The sequence below is a fragment of the Nanorana parkeri genome, unplaced genomic scaffold, assembly GCF_000935625.1.
Source record: "Nanorana parkeri isolate BGI_ZX_2015 unplaced genomic scaffold, ASM93562v1 scaffold614, whole genome shotgun sequence".
Taxonomy (NCBI): Eukaryota; Metazoa; Chordata; class Amphibia; order Anura; family Dicroglossidae; genus Nanorana; species Nanorana parkeri.
The window spans coordinates 136,857-160,253 of NW_017306882.1; the positions used below are offsets into that span (position 1 = coordinate 136,857).

Genomic DNA, 23,397 nt, shown 5'->3' on the forward strand with positions numbered 1-23,397 from the left:
CCTGTAACACACATAACATCTGGGAGCCATTAGAAACATATTATTGCAAAGCAGTTTATATTGCACCTTGTAGCAAAATACACATTTCATTTCAGATATATTTATTGGTACTGTAAACTAGCTTTATCTTTCATGTTACTGAATAATGAATATGAGGAGCTCATGTACTCAATTAGCAGTTTTGCTTTGGAAGCAGATTTGATTTTTATGGTAGGACACACTGGGCAGCATTTTTTCCCCTCAGAAGTAATGGTGTAGCACTAAATATAGAGCCTGCTGAATTATACATTTCTTAAATGGGTAGTATTCTTCTTATGGGGCTTTTAACATTTCAACACTCTGCAAGTTAATTATCAGTCATGTAGCCTGATTTAATGCACTAGATGAGCTCTTTAAATACAGGATCAGCTATATACCAGAGACATACAGTATTTTTTCACATTCTTAGTCTATAACAATGCTGTTAGTTCCAGGAAATCACATAATGAGCAGAGCCCGATTTCAATTTATTTGCAACCCCAAAAAAACTTTGGAGAGCTGTTTGCGGTAATGACATTTAGGTTTAGATAAATATGTGTATTTTAACATGTAAGTCTCCACAAAAAAAAGAAATAAAGGCAAAGAGGAAGCCCCCGCGTATTGAATTAAACAAGCACGAGTTTCGCATACCACCCACTGTTTATTCCTTATATATTTTCTGTAGCTCTCCTCTAATACATGGTAGCCAAATGTGCTTGGCTGCTAAAAAAATATTCAAATGGCTCACATATCCATAGATCCTTAAAACAGAGTTTACTATTAGTTCATTATTAGTAAATAGAGTTACTATTGGCACACAGACATTCTTAACAAGCAATACACGATCATAAAAAACAATCCCTGAACTCTGCAGTTATACCCACTGTGGATACATTTATCCTTAGGGACTGTTCAGCCCACATGCAAAAATGGGTACCCCTTGTGTAGCAAAAGTGTGGTGCCTTGAGGTGTTACAATGCAAGGCACTGTTTACTTTTTTTTACTTTATTGAAATGCCGCACAATTACATTTCATCCATTTCTGAGCCACATAGCAGAGCTGCGATGTGGTGACCAATGGTGACATGAGGTGAGGTGCGGTACATTCCAAAAAAATGCAGCGTGTCTGCATTTTTAGGCAGCATACTGCAATCCACCTGAAGGAAGTGTCGTGGTGTGAACAGCGTACATAGAAATCAATTGTTTTCTATGTGCTCTGGTGTTGAGTCTGCGTTGATCTATGCAGCTCATTTGAAGTGGTTTAAACAAGTCCTCGAAGTTCACAAGAGGTGCAGTGAAGGCCTTTACATAAGATCATGGCACTCTGCTCTCCTGCTCTTTCTAGTGCACCTGGTGTTTATTTACTTCTGAAAATGGCATGCTGCCAACTGCTGGGAGGGGGAAGCAGAATCACCTAAGCTTCTGAAATGAAAGTGAATGTGTTTATGCTGTAAAATTTGAGGATTGATCACTCCATAGTGCCTACAGCTACATAGATCCGTAAGGGCTTGTTTTAAAGCTCATTTGCTGCTTGTTAAAGTACTGTACTCCTGTGCCAAGATTATGATCATTAAAGGAGAACTATGAGATGAGTGATTTCCACTCACCTCATAGTTCTTGCCGACCTGTGACAATGAGACTGTCACAGGTCGGCTCAGTAGATCAGGAGGTGAGCGAACACATACCAGGTTCGCTCGACTCTCGATCCTGTCACGGCTCTCTGCCGTGACAGGGGGAGGGGCTGGATTCCCCTATCCCCGCTCCGATCTGCCAGCGCTGACTGGCAGAACGGACGGGTGAGGGGGCGGGTCCTGCTGGCTCTGCCTCTAGATAGGCAGAGCCAGCTGTCACTCACACAGCTGGGCAGATCCCGCCATCTACGTTGGGATCCGCTCCGGCTGCGGCGTCTCAGTATACCGCGTAACGGGAGGACGCTAGTTTGTGTCTTCCCGTTACCCTAAGGAGAACTATGGGGAAAAACACTGACCCCATAGTTCTCCTTTAAAGTCTTTGTAAGTTCTTAACAAGCATTGAATGAGCTTTGAAGCCCACACTACTTTAGCTGCGCATACTGTGAAGTAAAGTGGAAGTGAAGTAAACAAAAACAATTGTTGACTGGCAGGCTTTCTTTGACAGAAGAGAATGTAAGTATTGTCTGTCATAAAAGCTTCTAGCTGCCAGACAGCAGTATTTTTTTTCTGTACACTGAGCCAAGCATACGCAGCTCAATGAACAATATCAGCATGCAGTGATGAAGTATTGGGGCCCTGCCAATCAAGTGGCCAAATAATTTAGAACCTGGAAGAAGACTAGGATGAAGATAGAAGCACTGGTATGGGAGAAGTGCAACACGGGAGGGGATCACTTTGGCATTCAAGTCTGCCATAATGTGCTGTGTCTATAGCCTATAGTTTTTGTACAGCTTGCACAGAATATGAATACTTTGGTATGTGGTCTGGGCACAGCTTCACTTTGAGAATATATAAACATTCAAAAACCCATAGCCTTTTTTCAGTTTGTTTTCATCCAATAATAAGTTAAATTCCTAGCAGTTGCTATAGCTTACTGAACTATAAGCATAGTCATTGCACTTTTTCTGCCTTACTGAATGGGCTATTCCTGGAGGAGACTGTTAAGAGGGAACACTTTTCTAAAGTCTTGGAAAACAGCATTGAGCAAGAAGTTCACATCAGAACTATTTGCATTTCCATACCATCATGGAAAACAATAAAGAATAACTACAAAGTTATCTTCACCTGGCATAAATTCATGACAGTCCTTCATCACATATTCCTCATCCTTCAGATGTATGCTAGAGGTGTCAAGAGAATAAATGTTCTCATCTGCACACATGGTGACATTATCCTCCAATCTGTCCTTTTTGGGACAATACATTTGACATCCTTGAAGAGATGAGCAGAATACATCAGTTTTAAAGTTTTAATACATGATTACAGGATTCATCGCTCACATTAACCAGCATGCTTCATCATTTTTTTAACTTCCACCAGATGATACCTAGATGCTGGAAATCTGTTTGAGTAGCCTTGCTAGAAAAAAAGTAGATGTTAAGCACATTATGACAATGGAAGAGTTAGTTACAGTAACCACAAATACAACTTTCATACAAATATGGTAAGTATGTATCTCAGTTTCAGGTTGCCTTAAGTTCGTAGCTTTATTTTGACTATAATCTAATACAAAGCATTTAACCTTAAGTGAACTATACTGTGGCTTGAGCTGCATGATAGGGAGCCACTTGTAAGGAGTCACTGGAGATGTGTCATCCACCTGTGTGTAAATTGCAGCTTGATCTACTAAGCCTGTAAACAGTTAAGTTGCATTATTCCATTTTATTTTTGAAAGGGGGTTGTTGGGTGGCAGTGAAATAACTACATGTGCATATGTAGCCTCAGATGATCCAGCAATAATAATCCACAGATGGCTGTCCAGTGGACATACAGTACCTAAAATATCCATGATCCTGCAGCAAAGCAGGAGGATAGCACAACTGATCAACGTTGCCTACCACTTCAAAAGGGTGGATTGGCTTAAAAAGGGGTGACTATATGGTGTGACTTCTCAGTGCCTATTGCAATATTTAGCAATGTGCATTGAATGTATAAAAGAGGATGCCTAGGACCCCATTTTTCCTTAATCCATCTTTGCCAACAAGAGGTAAGTATATTGTGTCTCTTTAGGCTGCTTCTATTTTATTTTTGACTTGTGTTTTTAATTATAAAGTAATATAGTTACAAAGTACCCCAGATCACAGATCTTGTTCAGCCTCAACATATCTTTCAAATACAGGTGGGAAGTAGTACCTATAAACAATACTGTAGATGAGTGGATGTTCATTGTATTTATGCGTACCGCTAGATCCTGGCACATACTCCAAACATTTCTTTTTGGGGTAACGGTGTTTATGTTTAGGAGCTGAAACTGTGGATTCTGTATTTATATAACTGAGGCTCACTTTTTGATAAAACTAATATATAGTAGCATTTCTCAATGGAGTCTTTGCCTACAAATATAAATATGAGGTATGAGTGATCAGAAAAAAACAAAATAGCATTTACCCATACAGAATATGCTTCTATGCTGTTTCCATGGATACATCAGCAGCTAAACTTTCTATAATGGGGAACTATTGCTACTGCTTGCCATCAATATAATTGGACCATGGTAATGTATGAAACACTAAATCAGTAAATTCTTTTAAATCTTCAATTTATCATACAGATCTGGTTGCCATATGATTACTCTCACATTTATATCACTTTTATGTACACATTATTTATATATTAACATTCCTTGCCAGGAATCCAGTGCATAAAAGTATTGTTCTGTCCACCCAGACTTGACCTTTAAAGCTATCTTGCATCAAAGAGCATGTTTTTTTTTCCACATTACATGCACATTCAGGGAACACAAAGGTGTGAATAGGGGCTTAGAAAAATAGATTTTGTAAGTCAGGGTTCTGAAAGTAATTAGACTCTACAGGATTACTTCTTTTAGATGTTAATAATCTGTGGCTGCAATACAATTTCCTGTGCATGGGCAGCAAGTGCAGAGTTGAGAGTCTTTCTGCAGTGGTGTAGAAAGCCCTTCTGCTGTCAGAGCTAGAGTTCTCCAGTCAGCAAAGCTCACGCCTTATGCTAGTGGGACCATATCGGACTGCTGCAGTAAGACTCACACACAGCACAGTGCTCCAGCTTTGCAGCTGCTGTCTGGCCACAGGAATTTGTAGAGGAGCAACTGATTATGTTAACATCTATTCATAATGAATATGGTTTGACCTCTACCTCTTGTCAGACTGTCTGCTTTTGGGGTTTTGTGCCGTTATGCACGAGATTGTTTTATGCAAGTCCGGTGTATACCAGTGTACATCTGTGTACAGCCATTGACCACTATGGAAGGCTGTATGCAGCGCCTTTCTGACAGGTAAAATACTCTCCAATTTACTTTGCATGGGTTTAGCCTCCCATGTACATGAGTCCTTCAAATTCATGGCAGCCTTTGGTGTTTTTATCATAATGTAAAATAAATAAATGTAGAATTTTGTCAGTGAGTTTGTGACACTATAGTAACGGCTTTCATCCTGGAGTGTATCAGGAGCTACAAAAGGAATATCACCTTCACCTGTGTCCATTTAGGAAACTAGACAGAAAGTACAACATTTACAATGACGAATTCTGTCCAACAATATCAAGAAGATAAGTCAGGTCATTGATTTTGGGCTAGTACAGTATATAATTTTATATTGTGATGAAAAAAAAAATGTATACAATAGAAATGCTGTACATGTAAATAAATACATAAAATCATCAAAATAATACAAAACAAATTGCATAAATCATATCCAATGGAAAATAACTCCCAAACAAATCCTCCAAGGTGCCAATAGTGGGAAAAAATGTCATATATATAATACCCAAAAAGTCCCAAAATAAATGCTCCTGAATGTTCTAAACCAATCCCTATCCGATCTGCCAGCGCTGACTGGCAGAACGGACGGGTGAGGGGGCGGGTCCTGCTGGCTCTGCCTCTAGATAGGCAGAGCCAGCTGTCACTCACACAGCTGGGCAGATCCCGCCATCTACGTTGGGATCCGCTCCGGCTGCGGCGTCTCAGTATACCGCGTAACGGGAGGACGCTAGTTTGTGTCTTCCCGTTACCCTAAGGAGAACTATGGGGAAAAACACTGACCCCATAGTTCTCCTTTAAAGTCTTTGTAAGTTCTTAACAAGCATTGAATGAGCTTTGAAGCCCACACTACTTTAGCTGCGCATACTGTGAAGTAAAGTGGAAGTGAAGTAAACAAAAACAATTGTTGACTGGCAGGCTTTCTTTGACAGAAGAGAATGTAAGTATTGTCTGTCATAAAAGCTTCTAGCTGCCAGACAGCAGTATTTTTTTTCTGTACACTGAGCCAAGCATACGCAGCTCAATGAACAATATCAGCATGCAGTGATGAAGTATTGGGGCCCTGCCAATCAAGTGGCCAAATAATTTAGAACCTGGAAGAAGACTAGGATGAAGATAGAAGCACTGGTATGGGAGAAGTGCAACACGGGAGGGGATCACTTTGGCATTCAAGTCTGCCATAATGTGCTGTGTCTATAGCCTATAGTTTTTGTACAGCTTGCACAGAATATGAATACTTTGGTATGTGGTCTGGGCACAGCTTCACTTTGAGAATATATAAACATTCAAAAACCCATAGCCTTTTTTCAGTTTGTTTTCATCCAATAATAAGTTAAATTCCTAGCAGTTGCTATAGCTTACTGAACTATAAGCATAGTCATTGCACTTTTTCTGCCTTACTGAATGGGCTATTCCTGGAGGAGACTGTTAAGAGGGAACACTTTTCTAAAGTCTTGGAAAACAGCATTGAGCAAGAAGTTCACATCAGAACTATTTGCATTTCCATACCATCATGGAAAACAATAAAGAATAACTACAAAGTTATCTTCACCTGGCATAAATTCATGACAGTCCTTCATCACATATTCCTCATCCTTCAGATGTATGCTAGAGGTGTCAAGAGAATAAATGTTCTCATCTGCACACATGGTGACATTATCCTCCAATCTGTCCTTTTTGGGACAATACATTTGACATCCTTGAAGAGATGAGCAGAATACATCAGTTTTAAAGTTTTAATACATGATTACAGGATTCATCGCTCACATTAACCAGCATGCTTCATCATTTTTTTAACTTCCACCAGATGATACCTAGATGCTGGAAATCTGTTTGAGTAGCCTTGCTAGAAAAAAAGTAGATGTTAAGCACATTATGACAATGGAAGAGTTAGTTACAGTAACCACAAATACAACTTTCATACAAATATGGTAAGTATGTATCTCAGTTTCAGGTTGCCTTAAGTTCGTAGCTTTATTTTGACTATAATCTAATACAAAGCATTTAACCTTAAGTGAACTATACTGTGGCTTGAGCTGCATGATAGGGAGCCACTTGTAAGGAGTCACTGGAGATGTGTCATCCACCTGTGTGTAAATTGCAGCTTGATCTACTAAGCCTGTAAACAGTTAAGTTGCATTATTCCATTTTATTTTTGAAAGGGGGTTGTTGGGTGGCAGTGAAATAACTACATGTGCATATGTAGCCTCAGATGATCCAGCAATAATAATCCACAGATGGCTGTCCAGTGGACATACAGTACCTAAAATATCCATGATCCTGCAGCAAAGCAGGAGGATAGCACAACTGATCAACGTTGCCTACCACTTCAAAAGGGTGGATTGGCTTAAAAAGGGGTGACTATATGGTGTGACTTCTCAGTGCCTATTGCAATATTTAGCAATGTGCATTGAATGTATAAAAGAGGATGCCTAGGACCCCATTTTTCCTTAATCCATCTTTGCCAACAAGAGGTAAGTATATTGTGTCTCTTTAGGCTGCTTCTATTTTATTTTTGACTTGTGTTTTTAATTATAAAGTAATATAGTTACAAAGTACCCCAGATCACAGATCTTGTTCAGCCTCAACATATCTTTCAAATACAGGTGGGAAGTAGTACCTATAAACAATACTGTAGATGAGTGGATGTTCATTGTATTTATGCGTACCGCTAGATCCTGGCACATACTCCAAACATTTCTTTTTGGGGTAACGGTGTTTATGTTTAGGAGCTGAAACTGTGGATTCTGTATTTATATAACTGAGGCTCACTTTTTGATAAAACTAATATATAGTAGCATTTCTCAATGGAGTCTTTGCCTACAAATATAAATATGAGGTATGAGTGATCAGAAAAAAACAAAATAGCATTTACCCATACAGAATATGCTTCTATGCTGTTTCCATGGATACATCAGCAGCTAAACTTTCTATAATGGGGAACTATTGCTACTGCTTGCCATCAATATAATTGGACCATGGTAATGTATGAAACACTAAATCAGTAAATTCTTTTAAATCTTCAATTTATCATACAGATCTGGTTGCCATATGATTACTCTCACATTTATATCACTTTTATGTACACATTATTTATATATTAACATTCCTTGCCAGGAATCCAGTGCATAAAAGTATTGTTCTGTCCACCCAGACTTGACCTTTAAAGCTATCTTGCATCAAAGAGCATGTTTTTTTTTCCACATTACATGCACATTCAGGGAACACAAAGGTGTGAATAGGGGCTTAGAAAAATAGATTTTGTAAGTCAGGGTTCTGAAAGTAATTAGACTCTACAGGATTACTTCTTTTAGATGTTAATAATCTGTGGCTGCAATACAATTTCCTGTGCATGGGCAGCAAGTGCAGAGTTGAGAGTCTTTCTGCAGTGGTGTAGAAAGCCCTTCTGCTGTCAGAGCTAGAGTTCTCCAGTCAGCAAAGCTCACGCCTTATGCTAGTGGGACCATATCGGACTGCTGCAGTAAGACTCACACACAGCACAGTGCTCCAGCTTTGCAGCTGCTGTCTGGCCACAGGAATTTGTAGAGGAGCAACTGATTATGTTAACATCTATTCATAATGAATATGGTTTGACCTCTACCTCTTGTCAGACTGTCTGCTTTTGGGGTTTTGTGCCGTTATGCACGAGATTGTTTTATGCAAGTCCGGTGTATACCAGTGTACATCTGTGTACAGCCATTGACCACTATGGAAGGCTGTATGCAGCGCCTTTCTGACAGGTAAAATACTCTCCAATTTACTTTGCATGGGTTTAGCCTCCCATGTACATGAGTCCTTCAAATTCATGGCAGCCTTTGGTGTTTTTATCATAATGTAAAATAAATAAATGTAGAATTTTGTCAGTGAGTTTGTGACACTATAGTAACGGCTTTCATCCTGGAGTGTATCAGGAGCTACAAAAGGAATATCACCTTCACCTGTGTCCATTTAGGAAACTAGACAGAAAGTACAACATTTACAATGACGAATTCTGTCCAACAATATCAAGAAGATAAGTCAGGTCATTGATTTTGGGCTAGTACAGTATATAATTTTATATTGTGATGAAAAAAAAAATGTATACAATAGAAATGCTGTACATGTAAATAAATACATAAAATCATCAAAATAATACAAAACAAATTGCATAAATCATATCCAATGGAAAATAACTCCCAAACAAATCCTCCAAGGTGCCAATAGTGGGAAAAAATGTCATATATATAATACCCAAAAAGTCCCAAAATAAATGCTCCTGAATGTTCTAAACCAATCCCTTCTTCTGTGCTCTTTCGGGGTTTAGTTAACTCACCAGATTAGATGTACCTCTTGTCAAAATGGTCAATATGCTCTTGATTTTATCACCACAGGTATAGCTGATTGGCTAAATATACAATAACAAATACATTTAATTTTGACTGCCTTTAGAAGGCTTACTTGTTATATTTGTGTTATATACAAATAGAGGAACTATTCACAGTTCTTTAAATAAGCCACATGCTAATCTATCTAATGGTGTGCATAATAAAAGGTCAAATTCCACATTTTAGTTATTTATTGTGTCTCTATGGAGATGAAATTAATTTGCTTTTTTCCCCAAGATTAATGAATCATACAGGGTTTAGATTTACCAGTTTCTACTAGGATAGCTAATGTACATTTTTCTATGTAATTGTTAACATTTTGTCATTTTTTTTTCTATTTGTAAAAAAAATCAGTTGTTTTAACACCCTAATGTTTTCTTTATCTATGAAATCAGAAAACATTACAAGGGTATCACCATCATAGTTACAAGTGCCATTATAGCTAGAGCAGCACATGCAAAGCTCTATACCGTACTTAAAAATGAAATGTGAAAAGTTCACAAAGGTGTCACATTTGACATGACAAATATAGTATTATTATGTGTCCCTGGGAACCTACAAATCCCTCAACATACTTACATATGTTACAAGCTTAAAACATTTTATGTAATTTGTACATACAAAATCCATCCATCCAAGCCCAGGAGGGAATCAACAAGGGACAAGAAAGGTGCCACAGTCAAATAATATTAATAAAAATATATCTGTAAAAAAGAAGTCAAGGCAACTGAACTTGCTGTATTTTTCTTGAAAACGTTTCACTGGTCATCTAACCAGCTTTCTCAATTCAGAATGGCTTGTACAATAAATTATCTGGGAATAAATATGGTGAATGTCACTCCAATCCACATAATCTGTCACAACCAGATGTTAATGCAACGCCAGTTAGCATTTTTAAGATGACATGAAATCATTCCTTAATAAAATTGAGTACAGGTGTATCCTTAATCAAATTAGATCTTTATGAGTTATCAACCATTTGAATAGCTCGGGATGCCAGAAAATGGTAAGACCTTCTTCTCCCCTGCATCAGATTGTCAATCAATATATCAATGTTTCCTGAAGCAGTGGACTATAGTGTTTTGAAATATAAAAGGGTATATACATATGTATAATTCTGTAATAAGGGGACTCTGGAGAAGGTTTTTGATACTGTTAAAAAAATGTAACATTTATCATTCTTTTATTTATTTAGTATGTTTTAATGTAAGATGAGTAAAAATAGAGTTTAGTCTAATACAGTTTGGATGACAATTGTTACACTTATACAGTACACAGTATTCTCTGTTCCATAGAGATTTTTTTTAAATTTTCAGGTCTAGATATAGAAATTATGGTACTTCCAACAGGAGAGAACAGACCATGCGGACACAATGGTCCAACTACCAGCACATCTCTGATACCTTTCTCCATAATGGCATCATCAAAGGGGTGAAACCTAGTTAAAATAAAAAACTGGGTGGGATCTACTGATCATGTATCTTCCCTAATTCTATTCATGAATTCCACAGATCCTCATGAGCATCGCACAAGCTGGAACAAGAAGAGCTCAGTAAGCAGTGTAACCCTCATGATAAACCAGGTGCTGGGGTACACAGAAACAGAACCCACCAACAATTTACAATTTAAGATTACTAAAGACATAACTTATCATATAAATAAAGTATATAAATAAACACTGCATTAACCCATCTAAAAGATATACAGCATATACCATGTCAAATATAAGTAGAACAGAGCGATAGGCAACTTTGGACCATCTCATCAAACACTTTACAATGGAAAATATTCATATATTAGAAAAAAGTATATAAATTAAAAACATTCACGTCTCAAAACATCTTTAAAAAAAATTACACAAAAATCTCAGAATATGTATATTATACAAAACATGATGAGCCTGAAAGCTATTGTTTTTTGCACACATGTGATGCACACTCAACATGTGCCAAATCATCAACATATTGTAAAAGATATGCACCAAATCGCATTGAGATTTCACATTGAGATCGCACATTGAGATTTATTGCAGGAATGTTGCAGGTTGGGCAGCCCTGTGCCGCTCTCTGCTGCAGTTCTCTTTCCCCCTGGCACTCACTTCCTGATCACGGGGAAGAATTGATACAGTGAGCTGCTATAGTTTACTGTATTACTCTCTGAACAGTGAAAGCACACTGTTGTTGTGAGTGTCTGTCATTTAGGTGCTTGATTGATTTTCTGCAAAATCAGATTCTGATGTTTGTGATTGGAATCCTTCACCTGACTCGTGACTATTCTCCTGTTTATAACTTTATCTCTATATCTATTTCTTTTTGGTAATTCCATCTTTTGCCATTTATAGTCATTACCTTAAGAATAAGAAAAACATTGCCCTATTCAATTTTGTTTTCTTTTTTTCTCAGCTAAAGTTTTATTACATTTCTCAATCCAATTGTTTAATTTGTCCAACTGTTGCGAATGTTCACTCTAGATCTTAAACTAATGATTTCAGGACAGTGCTGGAGCGCCAGAGCTAGGTCCCAGCTGCGACCTCTGCAGCCCTCATTAATTTGTGGAAAGATTTGTAGTCTAAGACCCTGTTCATACCTATGTATTTTGTAGCTGAAAGAGCTAAGAACTACAATGCTTAACCAAAGGAATTCAATGTTTTCAATGGCACACTTGAGTGCCCTGTTGCCTGTAGTAAAATCGCCTGGAAAAAGTACATGAGCTACTTCTGTGCAGATTTCAGTGCTTTTGGCCCCATAGACTTCAATGGAAATGTCTGTAAATGCGCAAAACAAACATTTTGTTGCACGTTTGTCACGCAAGCACAAGCCCTCTTCCTCTTTGCAAAACACCTGGGAAACAAAATGGAAGATAGCACATTGTCACTATTCAATGCAGAGGTCTTGACACGCCTAGTGCGTGTCCACCCCAACCTGTACGGCCCCAAGGACCTACTATACAAAAGCAGGGGGAGAAGGAATAAAGCCTGGGAAGGAGATGGAGCAAAGTTGTGGCCTGAATGGGAAACCTACTCTTCTTCCTGGAAAGACAGCAAAGGTAAACACGTACATGTGAGATGGTGTTGATTTTTTCCTGCTTTCCTGCTATCATGTACCTGCTACAAGTTTTGTGTATTGCAGCAGCATGTTTTTGCAGACGTGTTCCTTGTGTGAAGGATCTTTGAAACTATTGTCAGAAGGAATCTGCATATGTTGAGCTTCCTGGCCAATCAGCATTGAGCCAGCCAAACAGCATGGTGCCAGCTTCTCAGCCAATCAGGAAGCCGGGCAGTGGGTAATGACCAGCCTCCCAGTTTCCTAATAGACCGGGAAGCCGGCTTCATGCTGATTGGCTGGGAAGCCAATGTCAGCATGAAGCCAGCCAAACAGCATGGAGCTGGTTTCCCCGGGCAATCAAGAAGCCTAGCTGGTAATGACACACTGCCAGGCTTCCTGAGTGCCTGGAAGCTGCTTCCATGCTAGTGGAAGTACTGGTAGTGGTACTCGGTATCAGAGAGTACCGAAAGATAAATATTGGTACTTGATACCGAAAAACAAGTATCGGTGCATCCCTAGTTAAAATATTTACTTCTGCTGGCTATCGGCTTGATTATAGGAATGTGTTTGCCATCTACTGCCCCATAAAATTAGGGAAATTACAGAATCCCAGAAAAAATGGGCAGTTTTCAACCACTCTTCCATGGTGGGTTTGGCCATCACCACATCGTTCAGCACATCCCAAATGACAGATCATGTGTCTCGTATAATGTAGCTAGCTGTGGATTTCTCAATCATAAATGTGAAGTGCAGACTGGCCAACGATTGTCTGGTTGCTAGGTACCTATTGGAAGAAAGAAAAATATATGATTATTCTGTTCTTTATTTTGCAGTCTGGACAATCAAGACCAAATGCAAGAGTCTGAAGGATGCCAATACCCGGCACAGAAGGCAAGCGTGAAAGCACCATAGTGGAGCAGAGGCATTGGGTATATTCATGCCAAAGAGATTGAGTTTCTGCGCCCCGTTCTTGAAATGAGGAAGTTAGCATCTGTGATCATTTTCCATGCACAGTTGCCAGTGGGGCTGATCTGTGAACTCAGGTGGCAAGAACCAGAGATTTCTCCTGTGCATAATGACTGGTGTATGCGAACAGCTGATAACAGTGGCAGCAGCTTTTCCCACCTGTTTGAATGTGTTCAGACATGCACTGCGTTTAGGAACACAGGATCTTAAATGGACTTAGACAGACCATGTTTTTATGGACGATCATGTCTCTCCTAAAAATCATTGCAAATTGATGCATGTCAAATAGATCTAAAGAGGCATGAACAACTGTAATCGCAGTCTTTTACATGGGATGATTGGAGTGAGCTATCTGCACACAGCTGTCATTGCAACCACAAGAAATATCTGCTTCTTGCCTTTGCAATTTACAGCTCAGCCCTGTTCGCAAATGTGAATGACACATTATGTAATATGTATGTTATTATTTTCAGCACTGAATGTAGTTGGGAAGCTGCAGCAGAAGAGGAGCAGTCTGAGGAGGATAGGAGGAGCCACCCACCCAAGAACCCAAGGCCAACCCAAGCACCTCCTCAAGTATTCTCCCCAACATGAAAGGAGGCACTGGCCACAGAGACATCATACCCAGGGCCTGTTCGCAGCTGAACTTGGAGAAGGGCCAAGAGAAGCAAGGGAAATGGCCAGAGGTTGGACAGACTTGTGGATATTGTGCCCTATCTAACCCAAAACAAAATTAAGATTTACAGGAAATATGATTCCTGAAGAGCCTGGAAGGCCTGGTGAAGGGGGTTCCACACTGCTACCAAGTGCAAATGAGAGCTGGGATTCTGAACTACAGCTCCTTCTTTATTCCTCTGACTAGCTCAGATTCCACTACTGCACCTATCATACCAACAGTACTACCACCTGCAGGACTATATACTAGCTCACCTCTTGTTCCACTATCATCCATGCATACACTCCAATACCAATGCCAACCCCACCCTCCCTCATCATTGTTATACCATTATCATTCTACCATCTGCCTTCGCCTGTTTCAGTTTCTATAGGCTCTTCCTCCCAGGGAATAAATGAAGAAATTGACATCTCTATAGGTTGAACTCAATAGAGTTGACAAGATTTCTCCTTTGCACGTGGAGTTCTGCGTACATGGCTCAGAACTGGCCTCACTGTTCTTGGTTGGCAATAACAGAATGGACCCCGTACCTTCGCATCTCTCCTCTTCAACGAGCAGCACTGCGGTAGCTGCAGACACCATGAAGCAGGACATAGAAGACATCTTCACAATACAGCACAAATGACCACACCTCAAACCACGAAACAGGAACAGGAATTGATGTCATGGCTGAAACTGCATTTCATTGGATGTCTCACAAACTCCAAGCTGAAAATACATGTAAAAACACTTTAAAAAAAGCTTAAAAAGGTTTGACAAACGCGCGTCAATGTGTGTAAAACGCTCAAAAATGCTTGACAAAAATGCCTGACACTTAGATGTGAACGTAGCCTTAATCCAAAAGGAGAAATGTTTTCTACCTGATACTTCTCAAAATATATAACTGTCAAGCACAACTTAGATTTTGTCTCAAAATTTAATTTTCATCATTTTTTTAAATGTGTAAGTATAGTCCTTTCAGTATGTTTCTGATTCATAAATAATTGTTGATTACTATGAATTTTAGATACAATAGATTCCTGTTACATTGATAAATGCAGATGCCATAAAGAAAAAACATTTTTAGTATTTAAAACTACATATACAATATATTCTTAAACATAAAGAGTATGGATAAAACCACCAAATATATATTGTACAGGAAATAGCAAAACTATCCAAATAGTCCACTTTAAATGAATCATCTATATACTCTAGCTCATTCTAATTTCACTCTTTCCTGCTATCAGCATGTCTCTTGCTAGCACATGAGAACTGCAGTACAGCTGATTGGCTCCTTTTGCTGCTTCTTCCTCTTCCATTCTGAGCTTCAGTCATGAGGATGATACCAAGTTAAGTTCAGGTTTACACTAGTTACTTTTTAAAATACAACTCATAATTTTTGAATGAACACATACCTGAATTGACTGTTTTTCTTTATTTATCTTTAACTCCATAATTCTTTGTCTTTTTTCCATAGGGTTAGGAAAACTTAAACCTAAAATTGATGTGAGGTTTTTAGTTCTGTCTTTGACTTATGGGGTTATTCACAAAACTGCCGAGGCCAGCCGTGTGAATAATAATGACAGATCAGCGTCCCTGGTTGACTGTTAACCAGGGACGCTGATCTGTCTTTGCAAGTGGCCTTAGCCAGCCGTGAGATGACGGCTGGCTCCGCCCAGCTGACAGTAGCAGGCTGTCGGCCGGTCAGTCGAGCCGAGGCATATGCATTCTGCTCAACTGAGCCGCTCGGCCAACTTCAGGAGCTGTACGGGCTATAGTGTATAGCCCGTAGAGCAGCCCTTCGATTCTACCGAACCAAAGGGGAAATGGGGCCAAAGCTAGCTGATGGATCAGCCAAAGCTACAGCTAGATCCTGCGGCAGCTTTGTGAATAGACCCCTTAATTTTTAAGATTTATTTCTTGCTTCTTGTCCTTGTGACTCCCATACAAGAAATTAAGGGTATGGTATACACTGTGAAAGCAAGTTATTGACAGCAAGTTCAGAAGCTCTAACTTCTCACTTCTCAGGAAGTCAGGATATACCCCCAACAATCTGCTTTGGTGTGTGTGTGTCTGTGTGTGTAAGGGGTGGGGATGTGTTCCCTAATACTAAAAGTTGAAATGCTTACAAGCTTCTCTTTAAGAGCGAAGCTTATCACCAGAGACTTTGAGTAGTGTCTTAGGAGACATTATGGCTAGGAACACTCCTGAACAGGGTAGAGGTGTTCCTTAGAAAATGCAGAGGAAAATACATTCGAACAACTGTGAAAAGCAGCATAACATTACTCTGATGGGTAACACAAAAGTGCTTGCAACAGGATCTAACTGTTTTGGGAAGGAGTACAGAGAGACACTAATTAACATGAAGAATCAGATAACATCAAACTTAGACTAAAAACAGTGAAGTTGTTTGTTCTTGTTTTGTGTTATTTTGGGCTTCTCACAAAATCATAAATGCTATAAAGAGTTTGGTTTCTTTAAAACAAACTAAGCAGAACATACCTCTAAAGGATGAAGCTGCAAAACAAATCATTATAAGGTCTCCAGATTCTCAGATGTTTATTTTAAATAAGGATCCAGTGTTTTTCTTGTTCATATGAGGGGCAGCCCAATATAACCCCTCCTATTCCCAGCATGCTTTAGTTGTTTGCAGTGTCCAGGAGGATGGAAGTCTTTTCTCTGCTCTGTGTAGCCTCTAACCACAACATCAGCAGTGATTATGGCCACCAGAGATGCTGAATGGTATCTTCATTAGCATGTGTTTACATCATGAAGGGCAGCTGATCAGACACGGATAGGGAAATCCTCCGGTAAATGAAAAAAGATAAAAGAAACAGCACCTTATCCCTGTGTGGTACCATTTACTAAAACAGAATGTATAAATCAGATGTCCATTCTACTCACATGTTCAGTCCACATAACATCAGCAAACAATCCTGTAATAAATAACCCATGTACAGAACAGAGAAGATGAAGAGACCCTCCAGCATGTGATGTTAGACAGAGCTAATACATTTCAAGGGTTAAACCCCCTCCTTCAGAGATTACTTAATTACTGTACTAATACAGTAAGCTCTAGCACTAACATCTGGGTGAAGTATCACATGTGCACACCCTCTTCATTTTATATCTTTTCTTTATTTAATCTCCCTATCTGCATTTAATCTCTGCTGCTTGTCTACAGTGATTTGATCAACTCCAGTCACCTAAATAGCTTCTGCTGCCAGCAGCCGGTTCATACGTATTCAAGGCCTAGCCTTGTACTCTAAGCTACATTGCCTCTACTTGCGGTTCAACATGTCAGTTCTTAGATACATGGGGACCATAAGTGTGCTTCCACCCCTTTTGCAGCAGAATCCTTATCCAATCTGCCTGTGGTATTAGCAGCCTCTGAGAATACAGCTGCCAAGAATCTGTACAATGTTGAGTCTTTAAAGTCCTTAACAGACCATGCTACACCTGAGAATTAGCAGACTTTTGCTATTACTGCCAGACTTAAAGAGTCCATCTTTGCTGTTATTGACATGGTTGTCATTACTTTAAAACTCAAGGATCAACCTGAAGTTTCTACCCGTGCTGTCCCTCATCTAGGCTCTTTTAGGGTCCCCAAAATGGCAAAGGCCTTCGCAGTGCACCCACTGTTTCCAGCCGTCTTTTATGGATACTGAAAGAATCCTGACAAGCTGTTTAACCTCCCTGGCGGTATGATTATGTCAGGAATTTTGTACCAAAAGCGGTACATTGTTTTGCATGGAAATTTGGTGTTATCTGTTGTAGGCCTGTAATTAAAAAACGAAACTAAAAGTCAGATTCGGGCTTTCAGTTTCATTTTCGGGCCGCGTACAGCAGAGGATGCCGCGGGATCGCAGGGACAAGGTGAGTCACTTTTCTCTGCAGCCCCGAGTCTGGCTCGGGCTTACCGCTCCTATCATTACAAAATTCAACCCGAGCCAGACTCGGGATTACCGCCAGGGAGGTTAATCATCTCAAACAGGTGGCAGCCCTCTATCAGTCTACAGAGGACTTTGTTAAAAAAAATAGACTGCCCCCCAATGTGGATCCAGATCAAGCCCTGGACTTTCACGTCCACCAAACCAACAGATAAATCTTCCTCAGCATTAGGAGGTAGTCTGTAAGCCTTTGTGGACTTTGGACAGCCAGCATCTAAAATACTGTACTTGGGCAAGGGAGGTAGTTTCCAGGGGCTACAAGATAGAATTCTGCTCTAATCCCCCTTCTCAGTTCATGACCTTCAATCTGCTGTATCACCACAGTTTAGCAGATCTCCATGCAAGCCTTGTGGATCTTCTGAAGCAGGGTGTCACTGCCACAGTACTTGTGGCGAAGTCGTTCCAGAGGTCCTACTCCAACCTTATTCAACAAATCATCCAGACTTTGTGAACCTTCAGCTTGTTCTAAACCTTCATAAGTAATCTCTGGAACTGACACATCATTTGGAACATCTAGGCCTCATCCTAAATACAGCTCAAACAGAATTGTCTTTACCAGGAAAAACATTTAAATCTATGCTCTTAGACTCTGACTTGGTGCAGGAGTCACCAAACTCTTCACTTTTGGATGAGGGTTCTGGAGCTGATGGTAGCCTCATTCGAGGCAATGTTATTTGCCCAATTCCACTCCATACCGCTACAACATAACACTCTGTCATTGTGAGACAAGTTGGTCTAGTCCTGGCACATACCAATGTGCCCGACACTAAACAGGTTTTTCCTCACCTGGTGGCCCTGGAATCCTGCTCTGGAACTAGGGAAGTTCTTCCTTCCAATTTGAAGGAAGATCCTCATGACAGATGCCAATTTGTCAGACTGGGGAGTAGTTCTGGACAACCTTCCGCTGTAGGCGAATTAGCTGTCGTACATGGACATGTTAGTGTTTTTCTGCTGTTGCCCACTCCTTAGTTGGACTGCTTTTGCACATCACAACAGTCTCAGAATTCCTTTGTCCCTCAATAAACGAGAAAGAAAATTGTATTTTTGTACTTATCATAAAGTCCATTTCTTGGAGTTCATTGAGGGACACATGTCCCACCCATCTGTGTTTTTGAGCATGCTCTTGGTACTGCTTTTCCACAAAGCTGAGACATGCTGGGAGTTGCAGGGGTTTTACTGGGCTGGGCACAATTGTTTTGTTTGCAAGTGTCCAAATCCTCTTGTAGGTGACAGTATAACCCAACAAAAAACATACACACCCATCACACTCCTGACCGGATAGAAAACCCTAATTATAGGGCGGGTGCTGAAATGACCACGGATGCCTCTGCAAAATAAGTACAAAAAAATACAAAAAAAGGTCACAAGCACTCCAGCATGTAGAAAAGTCAATGTTTATTGACTTCACAGGTGTCACATCATCAGAGCGATGTTTCGGAAAAACAAAGTCCCTTCCTCAGGCAAAACATATAATGAAAACCAAACAGTCTCTGAATTCCACTGTCCCCCAGTGAACTCCAAAAAATGTTTTTTACAGTAAGTACAAAAATCCTATTTTGTCCCACAATAGACATTCCTGAACAGTGCATACGTTAATATACATGTTGTCTAAATTATCTGCCAAATGTTATTCCTGTAGGGATACATGATTATGTGGCCAGCCAGTACTGGTTCCCCTAGTCTGCTATGGCTGTACTTACTTCTTGACTGTCATCTGAGAAATGTTTGCCACTGACAAACTGAAAGCAGAGAACCTCTTTAATGGGGACTTTTCAGCTGCTATATGACATGCAATATAACTATTTATGACTGTAAGTAGCTTGCATATGCTTTTAATTATACACTTTTCAGAGTTTAGTGTTTCTGTCATGTGCCCTAGCATACGTGTTTCATAAATTTACAGGCTGACAGCTGTTTTCCAAAATGAATTATGTCACAAGCAGCATATAAAAAGAAACACGATGTAAATAAAAATATTTTTTTCCTCTTTCTTCTAGTTTTCAAATTCTCTGAAGTGTTTTGGAAAGCGACAGATGTGCTGCAATGGTTACATAAATCATCTGGCTGGACTGGAGTGAAATAATAAGTCCTATTTGTTCACTGACACTTCTGTACAACAATTAGCTCAGCATGAGTTATATCATGAAATTTCACAGACATTTTCAAAGAACAATTCTCCTGCTTGCCACTTTTTGCATGGTAAGCATTGCCATTTCTGCATATTACCTGTATACTGGCTATAAACAAGACAATGAAATATCTGAAGTATCAATGGAAATTGCATGTGGAGATATCGAATCTTTACCTTATAACTTTTTGGAACACAGAAGTGGAAAGCCATCAGTTTCTTTATCAACTGAGTCTGTTATCTTGGTTTTTATAGAGAGTCAGTATTCCCAACTTGGTCAGGACATTATTGGAATTCTAGAATCCAGCAGGTTTAAACTCCATGCAGAAATAGCTCCTGGAAAAGGAGACCTGCTACCACTAACAGATAATCACATTGGAAAATATGCACTTATTATATATGAAAACTTTATGAAATATATTAACATGGACACATGGAACAAGGAACTTCTGGACAAGTACTGCCTTCAATATGGTGTCAGTATCATTGGATTCCTCAAAGGCACGGAGAGCAACATTCAATTATTTCACTTAAAGGGCTTCCCATTTATGATCCACAGCAACATGGCTGTCAAGAATTTTTGTATTAATCCTACCACACCCTTACTTCATATAACAAAATCTTCAAAAACACTTAGAGGGCCTATGCTTGAAAATGATTGGACAGTGTTTGAGGTTAACCACTCATTTTTTCAACCCATAGTTTTTACAAAAATTAAAATGCCTGTTGGTGACCCACCTCAGTTGTCTAAAATGTCCTTATTTGCCACAGTCATTCATGATTTGGGGCTTCATGATGGCATTCAAAGGATGTTCTTTGGCAATAATTTGAACTTTTGGCTACACAAACTCATTTTTGTAGATGCTATATCTTTTCTTTCTGAAAAGAAGTTTACCTTGTCATTGGATAGATACATTCTTGTGGACATTGATGACATTTTTGTGGGTAAAGAAGGAACCAGAATGAAAATTAATGATGTCAAGGTAAGTCTTTATCTATGCCAGCATTTCTGAAATATTCTTTTAAACAAAGTGTCTTTAATTGAAAACATATTTTTAAAATATTTTAAAAAGCCTCTGTCAATTGAGTAAAATTTGAATAAGCCCAGCCTGTAAAGAAGCGATGTAATACCTCTTCCAACACTCACACCATTGATAATCACTGTCTTGATAAATTACAGCGGCTAAAGTATTTTCTGCAATCAATACTTCCAAAATTGTTGTGCACAATGCTGTGGTTCAATCAGCCCCTACTTCAATATTGTGTCCCGTAGTGGTTTAGGGACTGGTGTATGAAACTAGAGTGCAGGGGGAACCAGGCATCTGACACATCCAAAAGATTACTCAGAAAGCTTGGCTCTTTAAGAGTGAAGATCATAAGATGGGTAAGTATTTGCTTTACAGGCTGGATTTATTTTAAAGTTTTTATTTCAATGGCAGAGTCACTTTAATTAATATAATTGTGTTAAAAAATCTATTGTATATTATAGTAGAGCACATGCAAAGTATAACTAGTAGTAAGAGGTAGAATCCAACATTCAGGGGCATTGCTCGAATAATAAAGTCTTAGGGTTGCCATTTTAACCCAACCTAGGGTAAAGTTACAGTAAACATTATTATTTTATCTCTCTCCCACCCCCCTTTCCAATTTCCTTAATTCTAATTTCTAGAGGCATATAATTGTACTGTGAACCAACTTTCTTTATGTTAGCAATTGCATTTGACCTTTATTCTAATACATAAAACATATAGCTCATCTAGAGGCAGAAAAACAAATAGGTAAAGCTATCTTTGACACTTGTTCTTGATTTTTTTCACTCTTCAGTCATTAGTGTTACTGCACGCAGTGTCTAAGGTGTTACGGCCTAAAAACAGTAATATTTACTCAATTGCCTACTTATAAAATTGTAGTGTTCAATAATAGTAAAATCAATAATGATTCTAGCAAGAAAAAGTGGAAGATTCATAATTCAGCTATTGAACATACACACTGTTTCTTTGGGCAGAATATTATAGTGATACATAAGCACACGTTATAAGACTAGCAACTGAAGTTCAAAGTACAGAGTCATATTTATTATAAAGAAGAAATGTTATGGTTTTGAAAATAGTCATACATTGGAAAAACTCTAGGTGGTTGGCCTATGATCACATCTTAGTAACTAAAGAGAATATGATAAAATGCCAATAGTATGTCAACAATATTATACATTTAAGAGAAACATAGATAAGCAAACAAACAATGTAACAACTCTGATGTTTCCAATGGATCTCAACTGTGGAAATCCTACACCTGTGGGTTGGTACAAATTTGAGGAAGAGTGGATTACTCACAAATATAGTAGTGAGCTCTAGTATTAGTTACATTTGAGTAGTCCTCAATTGAGGAAGGCAGGGAGCATAGTGAGGGGTTAGGATAGAGTGAGTATTGTGGCCTGTATTACCTCACTGGTGTCCACTAGTTCACCAAAACCCCAACCCGGTCACCAAGCCACGTGTGAAGGAGGGAGGGAGGAGGGAGGGAGGTTCCTCACTTGCTCGTCACTGGTGAGGCATCGGGATCAATGTTTTATTGTTTTTTAATTTGACAACTTGGACCAATGGCACTTTGCCATTGGCCCCAAACCATCCACAGAGCTCAAGCCTCTAACATAGAGTAGAGGCTGTTGAAGCTCTTGCCTCACTATGTTAGGTTACACAAGCAGTGGGGAAGCCCGCTGCTGTGTAACCTAACTTAGCTGTGCAAAGCTGGATGCAGCACCGGCTGTAATTAACAGGCAGCACTCCGTCCATGACAGGTTACACAGCGGTGAGGCTTTCCCTGCTGTGTAACCTGTTACAAGTTAGTCTAGATGGAGAAAAAGCTGTCACATCTGGCTAATTATTTTCTTGTTAATCTTTGCAGTGAAAAACATTCATTTTGCTTCTTACACTGTTTTCAGACTGCTGTCTAAACTAATTCAAAGCCAACATAAAATTGGCATCTAACACAGAAAATAAAGGATCCATATTTGTCAGAGTGATAGCAACATTGTTACAGAGTCAATATTGTTTTTTTTTTAGACAAAATGTTAAGAGCTGTAAAGATTAGGATACCCTGTCTGTAGTTCTCCCACAGTGACCATTTGACCTTTCACATGGATGCACTGTAGAATAAGTTAAAAAAGGGCATAGCTAATGTAACTGCTCTAGGCTAAGCTTTATAATCAATGCGTAACACAAGAAACGGTGATAAAAGCTTAACAGTCCTTAGCAACCCTTAAAGAAAGATGAAAAAAAACAATAATTATAGCAAAAGCCACAGAGAATACATATGGGAATACTATATATATATATATATATATA

At 39.2% G+C, this 23,397-nt stretch overlaps 1 protein-coding gene across 1 annotated transcript in view; it reads left to right on the plus strand.

The window, feature by feature from the left end:
* The window catches only part of LOC108792214 (bifunctional heparan sulfate N-deacetylase/N-sulfotransferase 3-like), a 223,105-nt gene that overhangs the window by 48,387 nt on the left and 151,321 nt on the right, over positions 1–23,397 (plus strand). Inside the window, exon 2 of the mRNA XM_018562936.1 lies at positions 19,923–21,036. Within this exon, the coding sequence (XP_018418438.1) occupies positions 20,056–21,036 (981 nt within the window). The 5' untranslated portion in view covers positions 19,923–20,055. The remainder of the gene's footprint in view (positions 1–19,922; positions 21,037–23,397) is intronic.